The sequence below is a fragment of the Equus asinus genome, chromosome 3 (assembly GCF_041296235.1).
Source record: "Equus asinus isolate D_3611 breed Donkey chromosome 3, EquAss-T2T_v2, whole genome shotgun sequence".
Lineage (NCBI taxonomy): Eukaryota > Metazoa > Chordata > Mammalia > Perissodactyla > Equidae > Equus > Equus asinus.
In genome coordinates this window covers 44,772,668-44,791,282 of record NC_091792.1, presented here as the reverse complement: position 1 = coordinate 44,791,282, position 18,615 = coordinate 44,772,668, and the positions used below count along the sequence as shown (strand labels likewise).

Sequence of the window (18,615 nt, the reverse complement as noted above, 5' to 3'; positions counted from 1 at the left end):
TTATACAGTCTACATAAATAAACTTGGCTCTCTAATTAAATTATCAAGTATTTATGGACTGACACTATGCCCTATGCCTCTTTTTAAAACACTATCATATCTAGCACAGGGCTAGGGGAGAGCAAGCACTAGACACATGTTTGTTCAAAACAGCTCTTGAGATCCATAGACTAACCTATGTCTTAGTTGATGGTGGCATGGTCAAGAGGAAGTGCTGATTTAATAAAATCATCTGTACATTTCAGGGAAAACATTACTCTTTGTAAGAAGAAAATATTTCAGGGGCTGGCCCAGTGGCATAAGGTTAAGTTTGTGTGCTCGGCTTCAGCAGCCTGGGGTTCACAGGTTCAGATCCCCGGTGCAAATCTACACACCACTCATCAAGACACACTGTGGCAGCATCTCACATACAAAATAGAGGCAGATTGGCAAAGATGTCAGCTCAGTGACAATCCTCCTCAAGCAAAAAGAGGAAGATTAGTAACAGATGTTAGCTCAGGGCCAATCCTCACCAAAACAAGACAGAGAGAGAGAGAAAACATTTCATTTTAAGCACTTGGAGGCAAGTTGACTCCTCGGACTTGGGCCATATCTGTACGAAGCACAAGTAGTTCCAACGATTTTGGGGGGAGGTAATCAATATTTTGGAACTTAATACAAAGGATAATGGATGAAACAGGAAAGAGTTTTAGGGAAAAACCACTCCCTAACAAGCTTACAAACAAATCCTTAAAGTCTATTTTAATAGTGCTTTAAGGAATATGACACTGTAGGAACTCCCAGGGCCAACTTGGCAATGAGCTCTATTCATACTGAAAACCCCTGTGTCATGGTGAAGCCTAGACTTCACGGTCCTGGAGGATTATCCCAAACACAGACCAGACTAATAGTCCAGGCCCAGCTAACAGACAACTAAAAACGTTTTTAACAAACATTCCCTTAACAAAGGAGATGCTTTGTGAAAAAAGGTTTTGTTTGAGGCAAGCTACATACTATTACATATTTTCATATTTCTTTGCCAGTTCAAAAAAATGTGCCGCCACACCCTAAAATATAGCTGATAATAAAAAAAGCTGATGTTGAGCTTAACTCTCCCAGTCTTTATGAAGCCGGTGGGGGGGGGGAGGGTGGATAGGACCTACATGGAGACAAAATATTCTACTATATTTGACAATGAATATCTTTGGATTATAAAATTGTCTAACACACTAGTGGAGGGATTTCCAGTGGAGGGTGGGCATCCTGGACGGGCCTCACTGACAGCATGTTGGTCCCCATACTCTGTGGTCTATACTACTTCTTTTACTTTAGGCACAAAATTCCTGAAAAATGAGATTGCTTTTGTCAGCTACTTATTGGCTAGAGATAGTGCAGTGGCTTAGCAATTCCTTAAAGCACTGAGACCAGGGATCCTGTGCCTAAAAATTCAGCAGGGGACAAGAAAGTCTCTCCATCATGGAGCTAAGGAAGTCAAGCTTGGGTTACCATTTTCTTCTGGAACTCAGACGAGTATCACCTGACGCTGGCAGTCCTTGCTTTAACCAAATATGAAAGAGAACAACAGAAGCTCTTCTTACACTATGCGCTGTTGCAGTGTAGAAAGCTTATCCACCCAGGAGTAATCGCGGCTGGGATCTTGAGCCCTGTTGATCGCCTGTTGAAAACATTGGCACAAACCAAAACAAAACAGCATTGGATTGATAACCGCACTGGGGACAAGAAGATTTTCAGTGTTTTCCTTTTCTCTCTCAAACCTACTTTAAACTATGAACATGTTCTACTCGGCATTCTGATTCTGTGGCCGTCTCTAGACTCAAAGGTTTCTGATTCTGTTCCTCTTTCATTCAGAACGGTTTGCAGTTGGCAACTTCTCTCTTTAAATTTTTTCACAGTTTAATATATGGCTATTTTGACACACCTACCCAAACTAGCAAAGTTATTAACATGCGTTTCATTTGCATATTTTAATAATCTGTAGAGAAATTAGAACCAAGGAAAACTCAGACTCTTCTACCATGGAATGCCTAAGATCAATAGGCATTTTTTATTCAGATTTTTTTTTTTACTGAATTAGTTAAACATTTCCAGTCATGTTTCAAGATTAGGCTAGTATTCTGAGTCAGAAAAAATTATGTGCAAATTCATAATATTTCTACTGTTAAATGTAATCATCTCTATCATCTTTGTCTCTTAGCTGAAGTTTCCTTGATGTTATACTCTCACTGCTTTTGTAAGAAATAAGAAACTAGGTTTGAATTCTTTGTCATGTGCTAAGTCCAGTTTTCCTTTGGCAATAATGCTTTCTTTTACGATGGGGAACTCAGGATGTATGGTTCATACTAACCAATCATGTTGTTTGTGTATCTTTACACTTAGTTTGTGTATATCATTTCATCTTGCCTAGAAAAATCTAAGACAGTTGGCCTACTATGGACGTTTTACAAAGCTGCATTTATTTTAGTTTCTTTTTTTGTCCCTTTGTGTGAAGGGTAATTGGTTAGGAGGTATCTGGATCCAGACAGCTTCTCCCAGTCTCAATTCCTCCATTCTCTCTGAAACATTTCCCTGATTAGAGATGCCTATGGATTAATAAATCTCTTTTCTCTTACACTTGAGCTAATTATTATTTAACTTTGGTGTCAATTTAATGTTTCAGCCACCATAATTGATAAGAGTCTTGATAAGGGAAGAAGGAAGGGAAAAGAAAAAATTAATTTTGAAGTAAGGATCGAGGCAATACCTCCCAGGGAGGCAAACATCTCAGTGGGGGTGTGGGATGCTGGATTCAGAGGGCAGCTAGGGTCACTTGGCCCTTGGTGAGAAGAAGAGAGACTTAAAATAGGAAGGAGCAGACTCTGGGCTCACGGCCACGGGGTTTGCCATGAAGCCACTTTAGTATTTGTAGCCACTGGCCCTTGTGCTCTCTCCAGATCTCTTTTAAAGGTTGTCCCTATTTAATCTAGATTTACCATTCCAGACTAATTTAGGTTCTTCAAGGTCAAAACAGTGACTCCCTACATATTTCCTGTCTTTACCTTTGAGAAGAACAGGATATAGCAGAAAAGAGAAATAGGAAGAAATTCAAGTGCAATTCCTACTTCATTTGACTTGATTTACCCTTTCACTGGCTTCCTTTGATCTATTCCCATGCTCTCTCTGGGCCTACTTTAAAACCTCCTTCCTCCTCCTTTCCAAAGTAACTTTCAGACTTCTCTTCAGTATTTGGGGTTCCCCTACTGTAGAAATCCTAAGTCATTCCAAAATATGGCTCGTATGCATCTCCTAGCAGGGATCTACCGTTAGGAAAAATAAATAGACCTTCCCATTTGCTGAGAAACTTAACTTTGGAAGCATTGATTGACTGCTACCTAGACCCAGCCATAATAAATATGCTAAGATATTTCAGATGGTCCTGATTGAAAACAAAAACAACAAAAACACCACCTTCCCATCTGTTTCAAATCTATGCATTTTCCTTTTATGTTAATTTTATGTTTTAAAGCAAGCTGTCTCTCAAACGATACTCACATGCTCCGTTATTAATGGTGTGGTGTCCACAGAACACGTGTTATTTGGTATTTCACTTTTGATGAACAAAAATATGAAAGCACTGTAAAGAAAATAAATTTTAGTGATATTTATCATAACCCTGGTTCATATAAAGTTGCCTGAATTTTAAGAGAAAATGCAGCTTCAATCAAGTCCTAATGATAGGATGATTTCTTACAAACTGCCTCGTCAGTGGTCCTGCCATTTCTCCAGGACTGCCACTCTCATTGATGTCTCTCATTGTGCTTAATTGCAACAGTTAAAGCCAAACTCATAAGCTTTCCCCCCAAAACAGATCTTTCTCCTGATTTTCTTTTTTCAGTCAATGACCCCATCTTTCTTTTTATTCCTGCTTAGCCCTGAAATCACATGGTTAAAAAAATACAAACAAAAACTACATTGAAATAGTATTTCTCACCCATTATATTGACAAAACCCCAAAAGTTTAAGAACATCCTCAGCTGGACAAACTATAGGGGACATGCATCACTTATGTGAGTGCAGAACTGTATGACCCCCATGGAGGAGACTCTGGGGCCATCTACTGAAGCCACAGATGTGTCTACTCTTGACCTTACCAACCCTGCTCCATGCCCTATAACACAGGTACAACCACATTCAGGAGAGATGACCTTCAGAGTCACACAATGGAATATTATACAGTTGTAAAAAAGGAATAAGGATGCCTTCCGTGCTCACATATGGAAAGATCTCCAGAGTATATTTTAAGGATAAAAACACACACGCAAAAGCCTAATGACTTTTTCCCCTTTAACGTCTCTTTCATAAGGCACTGTCTATTCATGTCCAGTGTCTTTGTAACAAATGCCTCACTTACCATTGACTTTTGAACCATGCAAATATGTTAAAATGTGCTAAAATATTAAATGAATGACTTTGGTATACATTTGACATTCCTTTTTTAATACTTTTGCATGGTTTGAAAGTTAAAACAATCTAAGAAGTTTTCAAAGTATACACAAGGCTGAAATAATGTAGGTAGCTAAGTGCAGAATAGTGCATATGATATGCTATCTTTTGTATAAAAATTTAAAATTTCCTAGTTAGCTTCCTTGGTTTAGTCTCCTATTTGCTTTAAAAACTTGAATGGCTCCATATTCCCTTCCACAGGAAATTTAACTTTTCTTTTTGATTTGTACTGCTCTCTGCATTATGCTCCACCCAACCTATCTCAACATAATTCCCCTCATGGACTTTTCTTTCTGACTAGTCCCTGCTCTGAGCTCTCCTCCTTTCCCAAACTTTCACAACCGCCTGCTCTTGCTTATGTTTGTTCCTTAGCTGGACACACTATGTACTCTCCTCTTCTTACTCAAACTAAAGAAGAGTTGAAGGGCTGAATGTGAGAAGAGAAGTTTCCCCCAGGCCAGTCCCCGCCTAGTCTTCTCCTTCTCTGAATTTCCACAGCACTGAGAACAGTCATCACAACATCCAAACCATCTGCCACGAGTCCATGTAATCTTTTTTCTCTAAAGATTTTCTAATTCAATAGAAGATAGGACCCACATCTTATATCTCCTTCAAGGTCCTCTAGGTACTTAAGGCTCAGTAAAATTGAATGCATAAAACCTAATTACACTTGTATATCTTAATTAGTTAAATATGTGTGCACATGCATGCTTATATACATGTTAATTTGCAAAGCTAATATTAGAACCGCAATTGCATTTTCTTCTCAAAGTTACAATGAAAACTCTCTACTTTATGTAGACCAGTGTGTTTTTCTAATAATACAGGGTGATATGTCAGAAATATCTGAAGGATACAGATAAAGGTCCTTGAGTGTTTCTTCAAATAACTGTATAACCCTCCAACAAATCATTTAACTTCTCTGAGCCTCAACTTTTTTCATCTAGAAACATTGGAACATACCCACTTTACAGAGTTGTGATGAGAATAAATAATAACGCATACAAAATTCTCAGTGTACTTTTTAGCACACAGTCAAGTCTCAAAGCACGTTAGTAAACAGAGAGCTTTCACTACAAATTGGATGGGAGAGGGGGTGCTGAGTATGAGAAAGAAATCAGGACTAAGAAATCAGTGGTTGCAAGCCGTGTGACTAGTGCTAATCACAAAACAGGTAAGTCAGAAAGAATCTCAGCTCAATAGGTCAAGAGGGGATGTGAGAGCACTAAGTTATGACAAGGCAATGAATGGGATTTATGCCATGTATGTGAACATAAAACCAAAGAGATCACAAGGTCTTTGGGCTACAGACTTAAGGAATTTGGTACAGTGTGTCAAACACAAAGTTCCATGAAGTCTATGAATATTGTCAAAAGCATAGGAAACTTAAAAAAAAAATCAATGTTATACCCATGGGTGCTTCTGGACATTTTCAACCTATCCAGTTTTGCTAGATCTGCAACCCTAGACATCTTACTATTAGTAAAATTCGTGTGTGTGTGTTTACACTGACAATTGAACTCAACAAGCATTTACTGAGCATCTATTGTGTGTCAAGTACTGTGTAGCAAAGTCTGATGGGGATGGTGGGAGGGATGGTGTATAAAGAAAATAATGGACCTTGGCCTTCAGGTCCTCATAGTTCAAGGATAAAGAGCATGGTATGAATAATACAAAACTGACCAAGAGACCCTGAGAATTTCGATAATAGAAGAAGTATAAAATGCAATGGAAATTTAGGGGCAACTCACTCTAATTACAAAGAAGGAAATCAAGAAAAAAATCACATAGAATGGAAAATCTCAACTGATATTTAAGAATGGCCAAGGAGGCTGAGGAAAGGGCCTTTTGAGCTGAGGGAAGTGTCTGGGGCATGGTGTGATAAATAATCCTGGGTAAATGAATTGACAACACAAAGAGAAAGATGTATTAGGAAGAAGGGCTCAATCTGTAACTGTGGAGGGCATGCCAGATTAAGGAGACAGATTTATTCTGAATCCGATGGGAAGCCTTCAGAAGTTCTTAAACAAAAGAGTGATGATGTGATTTGATAGCAGATAGAAGTAAGTCATACTAGCAAAAGGAAAGAATGGAACTGGGGAAATTAGATGTGAGATTTTTACAATCATATACAGGTGGGTAGGTAGTGAGGGACCGAAGGAAAAGAAAAGAAGAACTTGTGAAAGATTCAGCAAGAATTTTACAGGATTAAATATAGGTGGGGCATACAAAGAAAAAAATTCAAGATGACTGAGGTTTTGAACTTGAATGACTGTGGCTAATACCTTCTATGGAGAGAAGAATCGCAGGAAGGGGAACCAATTTGCAGGGAAGGGTAAAATAGGAAAAGGAACTCTGACTGGGAAGTGTTGAAGGCAGCGAGGAAGAAACTAACAGTCTAGCGTTTGTGGAGAGCTGACCTTGTGCCTGACCCAGCAGGGTCCCTTTCCACATGTCATCTCACCTCAGATTGAATAGTGGGTACATATACAGAGATGTCTAACCTGGTCGGTAGTTAGAAGTATGGACTGTGGCTCTGAAGCAAGGTAATGGCTAGAAACAAAGATCTGGGTTTCCTCATAACACAGCTCTCCAGAGAAAGTAAGTGAAGTGAGAAGAGAAAGCAATGGAGAGCAGACTCAAGGATAATCCAGAGCGTGTTTCTTAACTGCAAAGGAAATCTGCCTTTTTATGAACTCCAACTCCTGGATCTTCATTAGAGCACATTTAAGAGAGTGTCTTGGACAGTGTTTCATGGTGTCAGTTCCACTCCCACCCTTATAAATTCTCTTCTGAACCATGGGGTCTAGAAGACTGAAAACTAAGTTTTCCCAAACTGTAGTGGCAGCTAGGTTTTCTCAATGGGAGGCATAAGATGAAAACGTGGGAGGAGCCATTGCATTTTGGTGGCGGCTCCCATAGTTTCATCAGCAGGGTAGCTCAGGACAGTGCCAGCGGTTATGGGGCTCCAGGGCTTTGGGTGCTGACCCCTTCCTCCTTTTGCTTCCCTGGCCCTCATAAGACTTTCGTAAACAATTTCCTGCGTTAAACCCTCTGCTGTTTAAAATACCTAGAGTGGTTTTGGTTGTAGATACTGACTGATGCTTCCCTTAGATATCACATCAGGAAAATGTAAGGCTAGAAATGACCTAACCAATCTTTTAAAAACTGAACTGTAAAGAGGATAGGGGCAACAATTTCAATTTTGAAAAGAAAAGCAACTTCCTAAAACAATATAACCATAGTCCAAGTTTCCTTATACTGACCATGAAACTCCAAGCTTATTCATGAATGCCCTTCAGAACAAATGGATTTAACTGAGTTAAAACAATGAAATGAAAGGTTCCAGAAATTCCTCTCCGTAAAGAAACATACAAGGGAGCTGGGTGCACTATAGGAAGAGATCATTGCATTTCCCCACCAAAGACCAAGCTCCAAACAAGCTGCACGATTCTGCGGTGCACTGACCAGGTCACCATAGAGTCGGACAACACACAACCGACAGGGGAAACAGTAATTGAACATGAAATACTTATGATTAAAAATGATTATCATAATGAAAATACGCAACATATAGAGCATTAGCCGTGTGCCTAGCACTATACAAAGCACTTAACATATTTTATTTCCCTTAATCCTCAAAATATCTTATGAGGCTGGTATAATTATTATTCCTACTTTATGCCCAGATGAAGAAACCCAAGCTTGGAGAAATTAAGTGATTTTCCTGGGGTCACACAGGTAGAAGTGGTAGAACATAAATAATTTGCAATTTTAGAGAATGTAACTTTCTAAAGAAAGGAGATACATGAAGAAAAACAATGCCTGATTGACTGGGTAAATTGGCCTTAAATTACAATTAAGTCAAAACTAAGGCATGCCACATTACAATTTTTGGGTGTAAAGAAATTGTGTTTGAGTGAGCTATTCAAAGCTAGAATGCTGTGTGAATTGTATAAAATACATAAAATTGCCTCTAACCAAAAATGTCAGGAATCTGCTATTTTAGAACAATCTATGTTATTTCTTCTCCAGTTGGCCTGGAACCACTCTCTATGGCAACATTTTAATGACAAAGAGATTGTTCATGAATGTGGCTGGGGAAAAGCCATCATTGCAGGACGAAGAGAAATATAGTGCTCTTTCCCTGAAGAATAAAAAAGTACTAAAATCTTTGCAGGCAGCGCTATCCATTATGTGAAGCACTGACAGGGAATATAAATGTAGTCTAGAGAGGAAAGGGGACTGAATTTAAGGTGACCTAATTCCTGTTAGAGTTTTATTGACTGAACCCTGCTGTACAGAGACTCAAAGTCATTTTCATCCTCATTCATTTAGTGCATACAACTAGGCACAGATAGAACCGAAAGCAGGTATTTAAATGAGTGTGTTTTCATAGGTGACGGAGTGGTTATCTAACCTGGTTAAGAAGAGTTGAGTGAGGTGACGGGAAAGTGGAAACTAGGCAGCAAAAAGTGAATAACAAGAGAGAATCAATGGCTATTTCAGGGGCATCAGGAAGCCAGCGTCACATCTATTTATGTACCATTTTTTAGATTGCAAAATACTTGAATGTGCCGTTTGATTCTAATTTATCAGCTACGTGTGATGATTTTCTAAATATTACAGATAATGAAAGCGAGCGGCAAAGCAGCTAAATGATTTTCCCAGGGTCTTAGAGTTTTTGAGAGCTAAAGCCGGGGTTCCTGACCCCAGAGCTGGCACTTCTTCTCCTCTAAAGCCAAGTCTGTCAATGTAAAGGAGGAATCTGAGGAAAAATCATGTCGATCTTATGAAATTCAGTTTAAAAAACATAAACACATCAGGATCTTTACAAAGCATTCTAAACGTTGGGAAGAAAAGCTCAATCGTTAGAAACGGCCGCGTACCTTAATACTGAGAGCCCAGCTCCAACGTAATTCAGCAGTGGTTTTGCTACTTCTTCTGCATCCATTCCAAACCAGCCAAACCTGGAAACGGAGAAAGTCCCACCAAAGTGGATACTGTCGAAACTGTGTTCATCACAGTGTTTAAGGACATAACCTCAGGGTCAGATTCCTGAGATGAACCCCAGATCCTTCACTTACTGACTGCGACTTGGATAGATTAACTTTCTTCACTGTGCCTCAATTTCTCATGTTTAAAATTTACCCTACAGGTTTCTTATGAAGCTTAAAGGAGATAGTAGATGCAAAAGTACTTGTGAACATTCCAGTCTTATTAAGACTAAGGAAGAAGGAAGAAAACATAGATTAAGTGGCAAATTGAATGCTAAAGAGTTGGCTGCAATTTTGTACAGTATTTGAAATAGACTTTTAAATAACTGCTTGGTTAAAGGTCCCTATTCTTTGGCCTCACCCTAAATTCCTTTCTTTCATGCCTTGACATCGTAGTGATTGTCACTAACCATCACCGTAAGGAGGCAAGAGAAAAGGAGGCAAGAAGAAAAAGAAAAAGAAAACAGTGCTGGTGGAAAGCAGGGAAGGAGTGGAAAAAGGACAGAAAGGAAAGGATGGGAGGTTAGCTTGTTTTGTTATTACTGAGGTTGTTGTAGTGCTTTGAGTGGGAAGAGGAGCCCAAAAAGTAAGGTAAGAGTAACCGCCTCCCTGCTACTCATTTTCCCAAACTCAGCTTGAATGTTCATCTTCATGCTGATCAAGGGCAGAGCAGTCTAACAGCACTTTCTGTGATGATGCGGCTCTCTGCAGCTGCACTATACGGTAGTGTAGCTTCTAGGCAGATACGGCTATTGAGCACTTGAAATGCGGCTAGCACAACTGAGGAACTGAATGTTTAATTTTATCAATTTTTCATTAATTTAAGTTTAAACATAAATGGCCACATGTGGTTTGCAGCACCCTTATTGGACAGCCCAGCTCTTGAGCTGAGGTGGGCAAACTCTTCCTTAAAGGGCCAGAGAGTAAATATTTTGGGCTCTGTGGGCCAGATGGTCTCTTACCACTACTCAGCTCAGCCATTATAGTGTAAAAGCAGCCACAGACGATACTTAAATGGATGGGTTTGGCTGTGTTCCAATAATACTTTACTTACAAAAATGGTTGGAAGCTGGGCCATGGTTTGCTGACCCTGACCACCAGCCTCTAGAGGGAAGAATATGTGCTTTAGAACTAGAAGACCTGAGTTTAAATCCTAGCTTATTAGCTCTGTGACTTTCAGCAAGTGACTCAACCCCTTTCTGTATCAGCGCTCTTGTAAAATAGCGCAAACCTCATATATTTGTGAAAAAGAGATGAGGATGCATATAACATGTCCAGCAAATTGTCACATAATAGAAAATGAAAATGAACATCAGTTCCATTCCTCTCTCCCTACTTCCATTCCCTAGAGATAATGCTTTACTATATCTTGATCAAATATCTAGATCAGATACTAGAACTTAGGGCAAATAATAATTAGAGGTAGCATATTTTATGCATCTGTCTTACCAGCTGTAATCTCTGTGAGGGTAAGAATCCTATGTTGTTTCTCTCAGCTAGCCCAACCCCCAGCACTTGCCTTACATAGAGTATGAGCATAGAGAATGTTAGTTGAAATTGTTTGCTTTGTGTTACCTTGAGCTTGCCCAGCCAGTTAAGGCATTGAATGATCCCCAGATTAAGATTCCAAGGCCTAAACCAATGGTTTTGATAATTGGGACAGCAGCAATGTTCCCTGTGGATGTCACATACAGAAGCAAGACATTATTTCCAATACAGAGAATACATTTATAAGTTAATTTTTATTTTAACTTCAACTGAAGGTTATGGGATTTGGAAAAATTTAGTAAAGCACAATTCCTCACTTTTTAAATAAAATAACCACATTTTTGGGCATTAAACTCATGAGTATGATGGCTAAAAGCACTTGGCTTAGGGCAAAATCCTACAAAGAAAAATGTTGAGTTAGCTCCTTGCCTAAATGCACCAATGCTCTTCATCCTTAGCATAGGTCTCTGTTCTATGACTTTTTGCAGAAGCTGTCAATGATAAAATTAGTAGTGACCATCCTCTTAGACTCGAACCAGGGCCAACCACTGGTAGAAGTCTTTGGCCCGATATGACCCCAGACTGTGGTTTTTCATGCTCACTGACTTCCCTTCTAGAGTTCCACATTCATGGCCTTGTGCTCTTGAGGGTCACTCAGGGCAAAACCATGATTGTTTTGTATGGTTCTTACTGCCCCAGCAGTCTCGCCTCAGTCCTGCAGTCTCCTCTTGAAAAGTTTACTCTCTTGGCTTCCAAGTTGCCTTCATCTCCTGTTTCCCTCCTGTTTCTCTCTTTAGCTCTTTCTCTGGCTGCTCTTTCTCATCATACCTTCTGGATTCAAGTGTCTCCTAAATATTTTCCCTAGAACACATTCCTTCTCTTGCTATATTCTTCTTTGGGCACTTGATACTTGATACTTGGAATTCTCTTTGCTAAAGAGAAGAAAGTTCTCCTGGGGTGCATTTATATTAATAGAAGGAAAGCATTCCTGATTGGCCAAGCAAAGGCATAAATTCTAGTTATGTAATTTCAGGAATTGGTAACACAAGTGAGGGAAGATTTCTGTTTGCTTTTGTTTTTCTGCCAGTGCTTTTGAAATGAGTTTGCTTACCTTTAAGGAGAAGTCCTAAAAATGCTATTAGTAGAGACTACTATTTAATGAATATTTTCTGAAGAACATGCTAGAGAAAGAAAGGCCAGAACACTTAAACTAGTATATGAGTTATGCTTAAACAGAGCGCAATTGAAACATGTTTGCTATATTAATTTTCTATCAGGAACTAAGATAGAAACTACTGAGAGGAAACAGTCAGGAAATGCACCAAAAACACTTACGGAGCATCTGAATAAGAGAAACTAAAGTGTTAATTTCTAGTAACTATGACTAAAGATTATTCAGAATTTGTGCTATTTCCTTCTATTATGAACCAGAATTATTTTGATTAAAGTATTAAATGATAAAAGAATAAATCATACCATACATTACCTGTTGCCCATATGCAGCCCCCAACCATCGCAAAAGGCCAAAATTTAGGGCAACGTAGTATCAGATTGACCACCAAGGCAACCAACCATATGGCAGCACAAAGTACCCACTGGAGAAACATTCCTAGAAATAAAAGAAATTGGCATCAGTTGATTGACATCAGATTACACATATTGATTTGAGAAAATTAATACTTGGGAATATCAATGCGATGTTATTATAGGAACGGTCACAATTTATTGAATGCCTATATGCCAGGCACTTTGCACATTTACTATAATTCCTACAAAATACTCTCCACCATAACTAATTCTAGTTTAAAGATAGAGAAAATGAATCCGAGATGAAGCAACTTGTCTAAACAGCTAACAGTTCACAGAACTGAAATTTAAACCCAAATTTGGAAATTTGACTCCCAAACTTTCTATATACAGTACATTCCCCTATGTAACATTGTATTTTTTCATCTATTAGACAAATCAAGAATTTTCTACCAAAGAGTATTGGCAAGACCAAGTCTTTTTTATTCAGATGCCACATCTAGTACTATCCCTCACAAAAACATGGCACTAGGAACTTGGGAATAGCGTAACGGTGATTTAAACCTTTGAGGATCATTTATGCACCTTTGGCATAAACACAAACTCATTTATGGCCACCTATAGACCCCATACAGTTAGAGTTGAACGCCTGCGATGAGCCAGACATCACAAACCTGAGGATTAGCCTTCTAGGTCGGGGTTATTCTCCTTTCTATGCTCTGGGAGCCATTTGCTAGTTATCTGAAGATCACATGGTGATGTGGGGAATAGCTGTACCTTTCTGAGCTTCTGTACCACCAAGGGTTTAGGGATTAACAGGACAAAGAAAAAGTCAACATTTGAAGAAATACTAAGGCAGTCATAACTCAATGTAGCACTTCTGACTCTAACTTTGGAAGATTTTAGCCTATTTCTATTCAATCTTATGGTGGAGGAGAGAAAAAAATGGCTGTTAACATCTGAGACAAAAAAGCGGGATCACTGAGATGAAAGGAAACTTCATTTACAAGTTCTTCATTTTACAAGTGAGAAACTGAGAACAAAACAGCTGGTAAGTCTTGCTCAGGATCGCACAGTTGCTGTGAAATAACTTCAAAGCGAAGCCCTCTACCCCTTAGCATGTTTTTTGTTCTTCTTTTATTAGTTTCCATTCCCGTCTTAACTCAAAAGGAAACAAGAAGAAAGGCTCTGGAGGAAAAAGATTTGTAATCCTATTGTCTAGGTCGTATCAAGATATAAGGAACTGGGGTGATAATGCATCTGCTTCCCAATAAGTGTTGACCACAACATCTCCGATTCCTTCTCCTGGCTCTAATATGAACGGTAGGTAGATAAAAAAAAAACTGTCGCTTCTCCTTACCTAAAATTCACATTACAGTCAGTACTACTATCATGTGACCACGTGCGTTCCTAAAAATCACTGCACTGTGCAAAACCATGCAATAAAGCCACAGAGCTCATGGGGAAAATGGGGCTAAGGGCACCACACAAGAAACTTCATCCACAAAGTATTAAAAAAAAGATAAGAACCTAACAAAAATGGTAGTACACTTTTATACTGGTTCAGTGGTTAAGAAATTCACAAGTGCTACAATAAATATGGCACTTGAACTTGAAAAAGACCTGAAATTGGGTTATGAAGTGGGCATTGGAACTGGTGCAGCTTGTGAGTTACTGTGAAGTTGGAGGATGGAGGGTTCTGACAGCTGACGTGGAAGGGTATGGTGCTGAGGGAGCTGGTGGATGTGTGAGGGGTGTTTGTGAGCCCATTTTGTGTATTACTATGCATCTTTATCCATCTGGGTGCAGTTTTCTGTGTTCACCTAGTGTTTTGTCAGAGTCAACACTGCAGTAAGCAAACACAAAATTCGTGTGATACTCAAATTGTTCTCTATTATATCAATCGTGTTGGAAATTTGTGCTTTCAAAACATCTGTTATTAGAACTAACTTCCTTCTTTTGTAAACATAACAGATACGGCTACAAAGGTTTCCTGACAGCATCCATCCTAGCTTCACCATGAAATACAATCTTAAGGTTATCCTATACTGACTAACTCTTGGATAAACTGGCATGGCCATTATTAAATGATTTATTCTAAGCTCTATTCATTTGGCATCAGGTTCAACAAAATTTACTTTTGCAGCCTTCATTATAAAAAGACCAAACAGGAGAATTTCATATTTAAAAATAATTTAAGGTTAACAATGAAAGAAAAATAATTACCATCACCGGTATCATATTTTTTAAGCGGTACATAGTTTGAGCCATACAAAAGGACAGCAACAGAAGAGGAGATGAAACCAATGGTCAAGTCTGTTCCATTAGCGCTCATGGTTCCAGCCCTGCCCGAGAGCGAACTGGTTCACTTTAGACTTGATGTACTTTTCAAGAGCTTCTGAAACGAAAGAAATAAAAATGAAACAATTAAGAAGTTGTGAACCTGTGAACGAATTTTGATTAATACATGCTATTTATTGTTTTTCAAAAGTGTGCTGATTCCTTCTTCCAGTAAAGAGTTAGGACATTATGAAATTATGTACTATGTTCACACTCCATGTTCATTCATTCACTTTTTCATTTATTTTATCAAGGAATGCTTTTTGATCACTAACCTATAATTAAAAAAAAAAACAGGGCTGGCCCGGTGGCGCAGCGGTTAAGTGAGCACGTTCCACTTTGGCAGCCAGGGTTTTGCCGGTTCAGATCCCAGGTGCAGACATGGCATCACTTGGCAAAAGCCATGCTGTGGCAGGCATCCCACATACAAAGTAGAGGAAGATGGGCACAGATGTTAGCTCAGGGCCAGTCTTCCTCAGCAAAAACAGGAGGATTGGCAGCAGATGTTAGCTCAGGGCTAAACTTCCCCCCAAAAAAAAAAAAATTTAAAAAACAAACTTTGTCTTTAGAGCTTAGAAACTTAACTGCTTCCAAGATCTGAATACAGTTTTTATTATACTATGAAAAAATTCTCCTGTGTACGGGGACTGGTATAATGAAAAGATCTATGGACTAGGACTCTGTTTACTTCAATTGGTTGTCACGACAATCACATGAGACAGCACGTGTGAAGAATTTCAGAATGATCAGTGCCTTACAAGCAAAGCTTCTGTTATATTTCAGACATAAGCTTAAAGACACCTTTAGGTTGTATTGCCGCTACATACTCAGGATCTCCTTGCGATAAAGGCACTCTTCTTCATCAGTAGTATCCTCACAGCGTGGATTAAATACTTCATGAAACCCTATATTTTTACGACTTTTTAAAAAACTGAACAGCTAGAAGAATCTCCTAAAGATCTCTTTGAGAATGGCCTAAATCTGCTTAAGATTTAGATTTTTGGAGAATCTCTTCAGGAATCTCCTACAGTATAAGATCAGCAGCGGCGTGTTGCGCAATAGCATTAGCCAGCCAGCAGAACAACGTGCTGTCAGCTATCTGTGCCATCTGGTTGCCACTAGCCACATATGGATAACTAAATTTTCATTAAAATTTAGTAAAAGAAAAACAAATCCAGTTCCTCAGCCACGCTAACCACATTTCAAATGCTCAATAGCCACATATAGCCGGTAGCTACCAAACTGGACAGTGCAGATTATAGAACGTTATCATCATTATAGAAAGTTCTATTGGACAACCCTGCAAAGGCTATTAAAAAGTTCTGGTTTCTCCATGAAGAAAAGGACCAATCCCACAAACAGTCAAGAACCAGCCATTTTTCATAAGACAACCTTTGGAAAAGGCTACTGAACACAATCCATCTTTTGTAGCTGTACAAACTACATGAGAAAAAAAATAACACAAAAGGGTCATTTGGTCACAGGAGGTAACCAGAGTCTGCCCACAATACCATCTTGAATTCATATTTTGCACATTGACCTTTGGGTTCACTTCACCGTTTAAGTCCTCTGGGATGGAATGGAGGATAATCCAGTCTTTTTATTTCCCTACAAATTTAATGCTATAGTGATAATTTCTTGTGGCTATGTATTGAATAAAATATATCTGTAATCACCTTTCCTTGTTATTCTATTTTACAGTGATAAATACTTACTTTAAAGGTGTGTCATTTTTCCATGTATTGCTTTTAAATGTGTTCTTACAGAGAACACAAATATACAACTACCTACAATATATGTTCTTTGGCGTTATTATGATTATTTAACTGAAAACAGGGATAACTTCAAAACTGCTCAATAAATTTTAGTAAGAAAAATTATTTGAAATTATGTGCGCTTTCTTTAAAAAAATCACAAACAGACAAGAAACACTGCCGGTAAGACAACATCCTCCATGGGAATGTAGTTGAGAAAGAGAGACTGAGGCATATTAAACACTAACAGTAACACTATTTCAATAAAATAATAGTTTAAGTGTTAAGCTGAAAGAAAGTTCTAGACCTGTAATGGCTCACAGGGGCTACTGCTCAAGGGTTAAGCAGGTAGATTGCTGCTAAGATATCCCAGTAGCAAAAAGTCCTAGGGGCAGGAGGTATCTGGGAAGGATATCACCAGACTAAAAAGACACAGGACGAGCTGTCAGCTAAGAAACCATTTTTTCCCCATTTTAATTAAAATAAGCAAAGTGAAACAAAATCTTTATAAGCACATTGATAAGAGAATGCCTAACCTTCAAAAGTAGCAAATTATTTTAGGGAAATAATGGCTGTATTAAAGAATATTGACAACCCCAAACCTCTCAGAGTTCACCCACTGAAAGAATAATTTGAAGTGCTAATCAGAGCACGAGAACTGCATTTTGACGGGTGAATGAACTTTAGTGTTAATTCACTTGAACTGCATTTTGACGGGTGAATGAACTTTAGTGTTAATTCACTTAAAGTTGTCACCTGCAGATAAATGAAGTTTATTGTACACAGCTCCGGCACATTTCAGAGAGCAAGTGATCTAATTTCAATGCAGATTGGCAATACTTACTATCTTTAAGGAAGAAGCTACCACTTTCTAAATCAATGAAATTTTTGTGGAAAAGAATATCATTATCATCACTCCCAATTCTTTCTAGTGCAAACCTGTGGAGTTAAACGAGTTGTCACGCTACTTTTAAATACAAGTAGTTTTTAATGCCTACTTTTGTGTCCACTGACATTTTATTAGACTATATTCATTCAATTTTATTTTAATACTTTTGCTTCATTTATCAGTCAATGTTTTCTCTGGAAATTTCTCCAAGCAATTTAAACTATGCAGACTTTTTTTGTGTTAGTGTTTGGTATATTCTGATCAATACTGCTCGTTCTACTTCAACTTAGATTTCAGTTTTCGTTTCATGCTAATTTCCTCCTATCTTCCTGGCAAGCTCTTCCGGTGTCTTGGCTAAAATTAGCACTGCTTGAACGTACTTATTCTGAGCCTTGATTTTCTGTTTAATCATGAGCACGTTTTGAAAAATCAGGAGACACTCCCCCCGCAAAGCTGCTTGGGCTTCCTTTTGAGTTGCTGTACTCACTGCGCTGCTGGCCGGCGGCTGAACCTCCCTCCTGCTCAGCATCGGAGCTATCTGCTTCCACCTCGCCGCTGCGGAGCGTGCATCCGGCTTATTCCCTCTGCCGCCCGGGCGGCCTGGACAGCCTTTACTTCCTGCCGGGACAATTACCTATGCACCGAGCGGGAGGAGAAGGGAGGGCTCTTGCACCCATGACCCGGAGCCATCATTCCCTCGGCTTGCCCGGGCGGCCTGGCCAGCCTTTACTTCCTGGGGGACAATTACCTACATACCTGGCGGATGAAAAAGAGAGGGCTCTAGCGAAGGAGACCAGGCGGTTTTGTCCAGGGCAGCAGGTTGAGAAACACCTTCCTTCAGCTGTTGTCCCGGAGCGCAAGGTCATGTGACCTGTGCCTCCGATGAGGAGTCCTTAGGCCCTTTGTTAACCAGTAAACTAGAAAGACTTTTGTGTATTTTAAGAGGTGATTATTGAGGGAACTCTGAGCATGTCACCTTCTCCAAACGTCACAGAGCTAACTATTGTTTATCCTGTTTATGGATAAAACAAAAGGCCGAGGAACTTCACACAGTTGAAAAGATTATCTAAAGTTGATTTTTAAATGTTTTTTACTATCAAGAAATTCATCTGAACCACTAACCTTACTAACGTCTCTTGTG

At 39.0% G+C, this 18,615-nt stretch overlaps 1 protein-coding gene across 9 annotated transcripts in view; it reads right to left on the bottom strand.

Moving 5' to 3' along the window:
- TMEM144 (transmembrane protein 144) overlaps window positions 1–18,409 on the bottom strand; it is a 64,371-nt gene extending 45,962 nt beyond the window's left edge. For 2 of the 9 annotated variants that reach the window (XR_011501993.1, XM_070504969.1), the window contains exons 1-7: window positions 17,962–18,099; window positions 14,718–14,889; window positions 12,451–12,573; window positions 11,052–11,151; window positions 9,369–9,449; window positions 3,529–3,610; window positions 1,578–1,654 (exon numbers count right to left, since the gene is read on the bottom strand). Coding sequence is in view for 8 of the 9 variants with exons in the window: in XM_070504969.1 (XP_070361070.1) it covers window positions 1,578–1,654; window positions 3,529–3,610; window positions 9,369–9,449; window positions 11,052–11,151; window positions 12,451–12,573; window positions 14,718–14,826 (572 nt within the window). In the remaining variant the exon portion in view is untranslated. Of the gene's footprint in view, window positions 1–1,577; window positions 1,655–3,528; window positions 3,611–9,368; window positions 9,450–11,051; window positions 11,152–12,450; window positions 12,574–14,717; window positions 14,890–17,961; window positions 18,109–18,230 lie in introns of those variants that run through there. The other 7 variants (XM_044767047.2, XM_014841346.3, XM_070504970.1 and 4 more) reach the window with 7 other exon arrangements.
- Between the last annotated feature and the right edge of the window lie 206 nt (window positions 18,410–18,615).